General features: G+C 47.9%; 1 protein-coding gene across 1 annotated transcript in view; it reads right to left on the bottom strand.

Annotated features, from left to right (window-relative positions):
- Positions 1-5,848: 5,848 nt before the first annotated feature.
- The window catches only part of LOC147120358 (dynein axonemal heavy chain 11-like), a 173,802-nt gene continuing 169,531 nt past the window's right edge, over positions 5,849-10,119 (bottom strand). Inside the window, exons 26-27 of the mRNA XM_085984222.1 lie at positions 6,190-6,312; positions 5,849-6,080 (exon numbers count right to left, since the gene is read on the bottom strand). Of these exons, the coding sequence (XP_085840348.1) occupies positions 5,849-6,080; positions 6,190-6,312 (355 nt within the window). The remainder of the gene's footprint in view (positions 6,081-6,189; positions 6,313-10,119) is intronic.

Below are 10,119 nucleotides of genomic sequence, written 5' to 3'. Positions count from 1 at the left end.
TTCATCAATCCTCCCTGTTACTTCATCAAAAAATTCAATTGGATTAGTCAAACACGATCTGCCTTTTACAAATCCGTGTTGGCTCTCCTTAATTAGCTTAAACCTATCCAAGTGCCCGTTAATTTTTTCCTTGGTTATTGTTTCTAAAACTTTACTCACCACCGATGTTAAACTGACCGGCCTGTAGTTACTAGGATTGTCCTTACACCCTTGCTTGAACAATGGTGTCACATTTGCCACTTTCCAATCCTCAGGCACCTCCCCCGCATCTAGGCAAGTTTGGAAAATTATGGCAAGCCCTTCCGCTATCTCCTCCCCCAATTCCCTTCGCAACCTGGGATGCAAGCCATCTGGACCAGGCGGCTTGTCCACTCTAAGCATACCCAGCCTTTCTAGTACATCCTGCCTATCAATTTTCACCCCTTCCATTGCTTCTACCGTTTCCACTTCTACCGATTTTTTGTCAGCATCCACCTCCTTAGTAAACACCGATACAAAGTACTCATTGCGTATTCTAACCTTGCCCTGCGCTTCTAAGCATATATCACCTTCTTACTGTTTACATGCCAGTAGAATATTTTGGGGTTCCCTTTTATGTTAACTGCCATTCTACTCTCATATTCTCTCTTTGCTAATCTTATTTTCATCTTCACATCCCCTCTCAACTTATATTTGGTCTGGCTCTCCCTTGAAGAATTCACCTGACATGCATCATACACCCTCTTTTTTTGTTTCATCATCTTCTCTATCTCCCTCGTCATCCAAGGAGCCCTTGCTTTGGTTCCCTTACCCTTCCCTCTTGTTGGAATGTACCTAGCCTCTACTTGGAACATCTCCTTAAAGATCACATTGTTCTGTTACAGTTTTTCCTGTCAGTCTTTGGTTCCATTTTACCCTGGCTAGATCCTTTCGCATCCCATTGAAGTTAGCTCTTCCAGTTTAGAAGTTCCACTCTAGATTGTTCCTTGCTCCTCTCCATTGCTAATCTAAATCTTATGATACGATGATCACTCGTACCCAAGTGTTCTCCCGCAGACACTTTGTCGACCTGGCCCACCTCATTCCCCAGCACCAGATCCAGCAATGCCTCCTTACTAGTTGGGCCAAGAACATATTGGTCAAGGAAATTCTTCTGAACACATTTGAGAAATTCCTTATGCAAGCTGCCACTGACCCACCTATTCCAAATTTTATTGTGGCATTATAAAAAAAATAAACTTAACTGGATAACATTTTGTCAAACACCCATGAGCATATCCTTGGTTAATTACAATTTCTTCAATTTATGCTTCCGACCGCTTCTACATGGTGTATCCTGCGTGGTTTAAGCAGAGGTAGAGGTAGGCTACTCAGATCCCTGCCTTGACAGCCGAGATGCTTTTGGTCTATGCCCTCTGGATTTTGGAGCCCAGGGCCCCGTCATAGACTTGGCCATCGGGAGACAAGTCAGCATGTTGGGTACTGGCTGAGGGGGGTGCAACAGGTGAGAAGTGGTATCGCTTTGAGTGGAGTTCCCACTTCCATGTCCCCTTTCGAAATCATCCCTCTCCTGGGCCAGCACCACATCATCCCTACCACTCTGCTGCAGACCAGATTGGTGAAGATCAGTGACGCGTTGTAAGGCCAAGGATAAGGTATCTATCATCCTGTTGAAGGTGGCAGACAAGTTGGCATCTAAAGTTTGCACGGCCGTGGTCATGGCATGCATGGGCTCATTTGAGAGCCGTGTCTGAAGTTCCATGGAGGCGGCCTCTCTCTGCATTGTAGACATTTTCATAATCCCCAATGCCACCAATCCACTAGCGACTCCTCCATCCTCTCTGCTATTGTGGAGAGTGTGCGCGGCACATCTGTCAGTACTTGACTAAGTTGCTGATGCATCTCTAGCATTCTCCTTTAAAAAAATTTTTTTTTTTTTTTAAATTCATTGATGGGATGTGGGCATCGCTGGCTGGCTAGGCCTGCATTTAGTGCCCATCCCTAATTGCCCTTGAGAAGATGGTGGTGAGCCACCTTCTTGAACCGCTGCAGTCCATATGGTGTTGGTACACCCACAATGCTGTTAGGAAGGGAGTTCCAGGATTTTGGCCCAGCGACAGTGAAGGAACGGCGATACAGGTCCAAGTCAGGATGGTGTGTGGCTTGGAGGGGAACTTGTAGGTGGTGATGTTCCCATGCGTCTGCTGCCCTTGTCCTTCTAAGTGGTAGAGGTCGCGGGTTTGGAAGGTGCTGTTGAAGGAGCTTTGGCGAGTTGCTACAGTGCATCTTGTAGATGGTACACACTGCAGCCACAGTGCGCCGGTGGTGGAGGGAGTGAATGTTGAAGGTGGATGGAGTGCCAATCAAGCGGGCTGCTTTATCCTGAATGGTGTCGAGATTCTTGAGTGTTGTTGGAGCTGCACTCATCCAGGCAAGTGGAGAGTATTCCATCACACTCCTGACTTGTGCCTTGTAGATGGTGGAAAGGCTTTGGGGAGTCAGGAGGTGAGACACTCGCCGCAGAATTCCCAGCCTCTGGCCTGCTCTTGTAGCCACAGTATTTATATGGCTGGTCCAGTTCAGTTTCTGATCAATGGTAACCCCCCAGGATGTTGATAGTGGGGGATTCAGCGATGGTAATGCCATTGAATGTCAAGGGGAGATGGTTAGGGTCTCGCTTGTTGGAGATGGTCATTGCCTGGCACTTGTGCGGTGCGAATGTTACTTGCCACTTGTCAGCCCAAGTCTGAATGTTGTCCAGGTCTTGCTGCATATGGACACGGACTGCGTCAGTATCTGACGAGTCTCGAATGGTGCTGAACAATGTGCAATCATCAGCGAACATCCCCACTTCTGACCTTATGATGGAGGGAAGGTCATTGATGAAACAGCTGAAGATGGTTGGGCCTAGGACACTGCCCTGAGGAACTCCTGCAGTGATGTCATGTGATTGAGATGAATGACCTCCAACAACCACAGCCAACTTCCTTTGTGCTAGGTATGATTTCAGCCAATGGAGAGTTTTCCCCTTGATTCCCATTGACTTCAGTTTTGCTAGGGCTCCTTGATGCCACACTCGATCAAATGCTGCCTTGATGTCAAGGGCAGTCACTCTCACCTCACCTCTTGAGTTCAGCTCTTTTGTCCATGTTTGGACCAAGGCTGTAATGAGGTCAGCATCTATGTCCAGCTGAGCAGAGCTTGGAGAGGATTGTGCCCCCAACACGGACTCTCCACAGCTGTCCCTGCAACCAGTGTCTGCTCGTGCTCACTTGTGAGGTGTGAATCATCAGGTGAAAACCCAACTAACTGTCTAAGTGGACCCACCGAAGTGTGAACATTTGTGCTGGTGCATGTCTGTAGGTCCTGTGACAGTGCATCTTCAGAAGGAATGAGGTCCTCTGAGGAATCGTCCTCATGGATGTCCTGAGACACTTGCTGTATGCGTGTAGGCCCTGGAAGATAAAAGAAAGCGATACGATTTAGTTGTGGCAAAGTCACAATCTTGACAATCATGACACTCAGGGCTAGATTTTTGTGGAGCCGACAGGTGGGGTTTCAGGCGTGGGGGGGGGGGGAAATCCCGAATTTGGGGGTCCCGACACCATCCCGCCCAAAACCCCGCCCCACTTAAGTTTCAGGGGCGGCAGCTACCCGCCCCGCACGGGGACCCGCCGAAACCAGGTGGGAAGGGATTAGTGCCAATTAACTGCCTGTTAACAGGTAGTTAACAGGCAGTTTTTAGCCTAATCCCTATTTTGAGGGGTTTCGTGTGGGTTTCCCGACGGCTCCAAACCATGCCAGGTTAGAGCAGGCGAGCCGTCGGGTTGAAGGACTTGGAGGGGTCGCGATGTCGGTGCTCAGGTGAGTGATGGGTGCATGATTGTAAAGGTAAGTGCGTTTGGTGTGTCTAAAGTGTGTAAAGAACTTTTACTTACCTGTACTTACCTTAACAGCCTTTCTTCTTGTAGCCGTCGGGAGTCCATCACTCACCCGGAACTTAAAGCTGAATGGCTGCGAACTGTCAAAAGTGACAGCCTTCAGCTTTGAGTGCTGGTGAGAGTTCTAACTGAGTCTGTGCAGAAGGACACATGTTAGAACTCAAGTGTCAGTGTTTCACAGCTTCAAACAGCTGTGAAACACTGATATTTCATCTGTCAAAAACTCTTGACAGATTAAATTGCAGTCTGTGACGTCACCTGTTGCCGGGTGGCCCTTAATTGGCCCGCTGGGCGGGCTCAACAAGGTCAATCAAGGGAAAATCGCGCGGATTGGTCGGACGTCGAAATAGGCGGGTCAAAAACCCGAAAGGGAAGTCCCGCCTTCTTCCCGACAGGTTCGGGAAAATCTACCCCTCAGTCTTCTCATAGTTCAGTCATTGATGAAATGAAGTCAGCGAATGTGTGTCGGAGATATTTGTAATTCTGTGACCACCTGTCTTTCCATCTCCGACTGAGAGGGGCGCAGATATGCCACTTATCTCCAGGGCGTCCTCCTCTGCATCAGTGAGCTGGATTATTTGTGGCAGCCTACCTCCAGTCCTGCCCCACCTCCAATCCTGCCCCTCTCCTGAGTTTTGCATTCTCTTCTAAAAGATTTGAAAAAACAGACCTGAACCCAGTGAGGGTGACTATGAGACACACACATCACATTGCATAAGGATTGGGGTGAGTGTCACCAGTGGATGGATAAATGGGACGCTGAAGTGCATAGAAAGTGAAGGCTGGGTGTTGCTGAAAGTTGAGTGGGTGTGAGGAGTGATGTGATGGAGAATGCTTAGCAAGAGAGTGAAAGGTCGGGGGGCAGGTGCTTAAAGCACAGGATGTAGTTGAATCAGCAAATGTACTCACTTTTCCTGACCTGGACCACTTTCTACATTTCATTCATGACCTGGGCACAATGCTCCTGTTGCTTACCTCCTCAGCTGCCTCCAACCACGCCTTTTTGTTGAGAACTGCAGGTTTCTTCCTCCCATTGCTGAACTCTTGACTGCACCCAGCAGTAATTCCAGTGAGGCATCATTAAATCTGTGTGCTGCTTTTGCTCTACGAACACCATCCATCCTAAACACCTCCAATTTCTATTTGTGCACTGTTCCTTTAAATATAACTGTGATCGCATCCTGCGGGTGTGTATCATGCCCTCTACTCAACTTGGAGACGCAAAACCCGGAAGTCAAAATTAATTGGTACAATGCAGTTGCAATCTCAAATTCCAACCCGCTCATTGACTTCTGGATTTCCCCCACGCAATTTCACCCCTCCGCTCGGAAGCCGCCTTCATATTAATGCCGGGGCCTCTCCGATATGCTACTTTCCATGCAGATAGGTTACAGCAAAATAGATTAGAGCTTCTCACTTCTTGAGACACGGCCATGAAGTAGTCTAAAAACACTAATAGTCTGCGTTAGTTTCACCAAGCACAAGTGTTGTTTTGAGTTGTTGTGATACAGCTTTAACAAATTATTAAAAGATATTGTTCTTCTTTTATGTATTTATTATGTTAGAAATCTTATTTTTTTGACTATATCTTAGCATAATGGAGAAATCAAGATGGGACTGAAATCAACTAGAAAAAAAGTTTTCAGCGAGTTCATTGGTTGGTTTTTTGGTATTTATTGTGAACTTTAAAATGAATCTCATCCAATGAGAATGCTTCTTTCTTCCTGCTTGTCACCTAGTTATTGTGCAAAAGCAAAATATTGCCCATGCTGGAAATCTGAAATAAAATCAGAAAATGCTGGAAACACTCAGCAGGTCAGGCAGCATCTGTGGAGAGAGTGTTAACGTTTTTCTTTCCACAGATGCTGCTTGAACTGCTGAGTGTTTCCAGCATTTTCTGTATTTATTACCTTGTTACTGTCTAATATTCAGAAAGGAGGATGCACAGGGATTACCTTCAGCTGTTCCAGATCAGGTCTTTCAAGGCTCACCACCTCTGCAAGGAGCTGATCTTCTAAGCCATCACGGGTGACTGTAAAGTTAATCAGAGTAGTCTGTGCCTGTATTTCAGGTTTGTAGTGAGGATTAGCCAATTTAGTGTGTAGAATTAGATGGAAATTGGGATGGAACACACATTCTTTATCTCCAACTCTGATGCACCTTTGAAAGTAAGAATCAGCTGTTACATTTCTATATTTTTATTTTATCCAAACATAAATTGCAATCTCATGATTAATTAAAAAACATTAAGATTCAAATCTAATACTACCTTCCTTTCTTAATGGTGTGTCTGCCAAGTAATGGATCCAGCACAGGATCAATTGTCTCTTCTATATTTTCTATTAAAACAGGGTCTCCCACAACAAGTGCTTGTTCTATAATATCCACATACCTAAAAAAATGGAACCACAAGATTGTAAACAGAAGATCTGCAATAAGTTTCATGATATAAATAGTATTTCAACTAAAAGGCAACCAAAAAAGTGGATTAATTGTCCTTTTTGCATAGTATTCCTTATTCTTTAAATGAAGGTACAGAGGTATGGAGGTGGAGGGAAAGATGGAAGAAACTATGAAAACCCTACGCTGCTGCCATAACCATGGCAGAGTGGGACATCCATCCATCGGTTCCAGGCATCCATGACATTGTCAGAATTCCTGGAGCTAGGGCATTTATATAAAGTAGGTGGGGACCCGTGCCAGTATCATCACAGCTTGGCCACCTACTGGGGGGCAGGGGGGGAGAAGTTCGCGGCTTACAGCAGCTGCTGGGCCAACAGATCTGGATGAAGTCATTGATCTCCTTGAATGCAGGCCCTTTTTCTAGAAGGTAAGTATCCTTATGGCAGCTGACTGCTTCAGAACTGTCTTATTACAAAAGGAAACTGTCTTAAAAATTTGGTGGTCCCCATTTCCACCAGGATGTGGTACTGGCAAATAATGTACAGCGGCTTCACGCAGGCATTCCCATTTTAGTACATTTTTAGCGTGTTGCCCATTGTGCAACAAACGCGCCATCTGATTGTGCCGGGTTCGCAACTAGCTGAATTGATGCAGCATAAAAGTGGACCTGCAACATGGCTGAGTTTCAGATGCCAGAACTTTGTGTTTTGAGGTTTTGGGACACATTTTGTAGGTCTACAGAGCTTGTGAGTGTTTAAGCTGGGATCCATATGCACCGTGACCTCCTTGGAATACCCTCTGGCCACATTGAGTGAGCGCTTATAACATCTATTCCTCAACTGAGATATATACCAGCGGGCTGGGAACCATTTATACCCTCTCATCCTGATCCTCAGAATCTGAGGAAGAACAGCCGCAGCAGCAGCAGAACCAGGCACACCAGCAGCACCAACAACAGGAGCGCCAACCTTCTCTTCAGCCACCTGATGATGCGCAGGGCTGCACCTCACCACAGGAGAGACCCCCAACACAGGGTTTACAGGCCAAGGATGAGCTTCCTCAACTTGAGTGAGCAGCAGTGCTTTCGCGAGAGGTAGTCAGTGACATCTGCGCAATGCTGCACCAACACCTGGAGCCCAGAGGAGCGGATGGCCACTCCTTATCAGTGGCTGTCAAAGTCACCACTGCACTCAACTGCTTTGCTTCGGGGTCCTTCTAGGGATCAGCAGCAGCCATCAGCGGCATCTCTGCATCTCTGCGTCACGCAGGTTACCAATGCCCTCTTTGCAAAGTCACACAATTAGATCTACTTCTTCACGGATGAAGCAAGTGTAACCACGCGTGCGGTTGGCTTTGCAAATATGGCAGGCTTCCCAAGGGTGCAGGGAGTCATAGACTGCACACGTGGCCATTAGGGCACCCCATCACAACCTAGTTGTATTTGTCAACCGCAAGGGCTTCCACTCCCTTAACGTCCAGCTGATGTGTAACCACAGAAAGATCATTATGCATGTTTGCGCCAAGTTCCCTGGCAATTGCCATGAATCATTCATCCTGCGGCAGTCTACGGTGCCTCAGCTGTTCAATCCGCAAACCCAACTTTCCAGTTGGCTACTTGGAGACGAGGGCTATCCCCTGAAAAAGTGGCTCATGAGACCGATGAGGAGGCCATCAAACGAGGCTGAGGAGCGCTACAATGTCAGCCACATTTCCACTAGAAGCATCATAGAGCAAACCATCGGCTTGCTCAAAATGCAATTCAGATGCCTCGCCAGATCTGGTGGAGCCCTACAGTATGCACCAGCCAGGGTCTCCAGAATCATGATGGTCTGCTGTGCCCTGCACAACATCGCACAGCAGCATGGCTTAGCGCTGCCTGAGGAACAAGTGGCTCAGCGCACAGCCTCCTCGAAAGGGCAGGAAGAGGTGGAGGAGGAAGCGGCAGATGAGGGACACCTTGCGGGGGCGGATGTGTCAATTCCACCAGCGCGTGACCACACTGCAGGCCGTGAGGCAAGGGATGCACTCATCCATGCCAGATTTTGCGTAAGTTTACGCATCAACCACATGTGGCTGGCATATGGAAATGAATGTCTGGATGACCTTCTTAACACACCATACATCATCTGTGCAATAAATTGTGGTTTCCTATCACTCTCATCACCATCATTACACATGAAAGGTGCCCTGACCCCTCACTGTGCAAGTTCCATTTCTGAGCACACATAGGCCTAATCCTCGATTCTTTGCCATCACTTTTGTTTAATAAAATTACAATCAGGATGACAAACGTTACTTTGTAAGAGAAGAAAACACCCAAGTGACTACCCGTGTGACTATTTGTGTGTTAACTTTCTCTTATGCGTGCTTCTACGTGGTGCTTCCCCTGTGGCTTCAGCAGATGTAGAGGCACCTTGCTCACTTCTATGCTGCGCCTGCTTAGACCTCTGGGTCCTCTGGGTTTGGGAGCCTGGGAGGGCTCCGCAACAGTCCATTCTTCCTGCGGCTGTGCAAGGGCTGAGACGGCCATCTCAGTTGGGTCCAGAATCTGGGGCTCTGACTGAGGGCTCCGCAGTGGCACGGGAGTGTGAGCAATTGGAGAGGAGCCCACACTTCCTTGTTGTCCATAGCAGACCATCTATTTAGAAGAGTCACCATGCTCTGTTGAGTCTGGCCATTTATGTTCTCCATGGAGGTTGGCATCCTTTCCATGGCGGCACGCTCATTCGCTATCGCATCCACCACGGCAGTGCTCATGTTTGAGATGGACTCCTCCATTCTCTGCACACTCGCAGTTACCGTGGATGCAAACCCTGTCAGAGACTCCTGCACTTGTTCCTGAAGTTCCAGCACCGCTCCCTTTCTGGATGGCCACAGAGGCACAGCGTCTACATGCAGCTGAGCAGAGCTAGGAGCATCCTGTGATCTCCGACAAGGACCCTTCACTGCTGTCGCCGTCTTCACCATCTGCTGATGCTCACTTGTGAGCTGTGATACACCAGGTGACAACACTACTCTATATTGCGAAGGACCCACCGAGGTGTGCGTATCTGCGCTGGTGTTGGGTGCGCTGATTTCTGGTGACGCTGCTCCCTCAGAGGCTGCAGGTTCCTCTGAGGAGTCGTCCAGCTCTTCCTCCTGGACAGTGGGGAGGGGGGCTCTCGATGGTCCTGTGGGTGAGTAAAGGCATGAGTTAGACAGCCTCCTGGTTAGGTAGCAGATACATCCTACTGTGCAGATGATCAGAAGTCAATCTTTATGAACATCAGATGCCATTTCAGTCACTTATGAAATCTAAATGAGAGGATTGCAAATATATTGTCATCAGCTTACTCTACTGCACACGTCTCTCCGTCCCCCACTTCCAGCTCCTCTGCACCTCCGACGATGTCGTAAGCAGCCTCCTCAGCGCTTGTTAAAGTGGCCAGGGATGGTGGACCTCCTCCTGTCCTCCCTCTCTCCCTCTTATTGTGGGCTCTCTTTTCCTGCAAGGAGGGACACAAGTGGCGTTTCAGCGAGTTTGATGGAGTGAGTGTGAAAAATCCATATCATAGAAGCTTAGAGGGAGACAAAGATGGAGTGAGGTGCCAAGACCAAGGTGCCTCCCTGTACGTTGTTAGTTGTTGTCATTGCATAACAGTGAGAGCGAGTGTGAGGGGTGCATAGTAGGATGGTGAAGTTATTCTGTACATAGAGAGAGAGGGATAGGTAAGGGTGCAAGGGAAGCAAGGGTAAGGTGGGATGTGGAGGAGTAGGCTGACAATGCAGAGTGCTGGTGATGAGAATAGATGGGAAG

This window comes from Somniosus microcephalus, chromosome 4, assembly GCF_052327205.1.
Source record: "Somniosus microcephalus isolate GS21.2 chromosome 4, FLI_Smic_1.0, whole genome shotgun sequence".
In the NCBI taxonomy this organism is placed as follows: domain Eukaryota; kingdom Metazoa; phylum Chordata; class Chondrichthyes; order Squaliformes; family Somniosidae; genus Somniosus; species Somniosus microcephalus.
The sequence above is the reverse complement of the archived record's forward strand: the minus strand, read 5'-3'. Positions and strand labels throughout refer to the sequence as shown.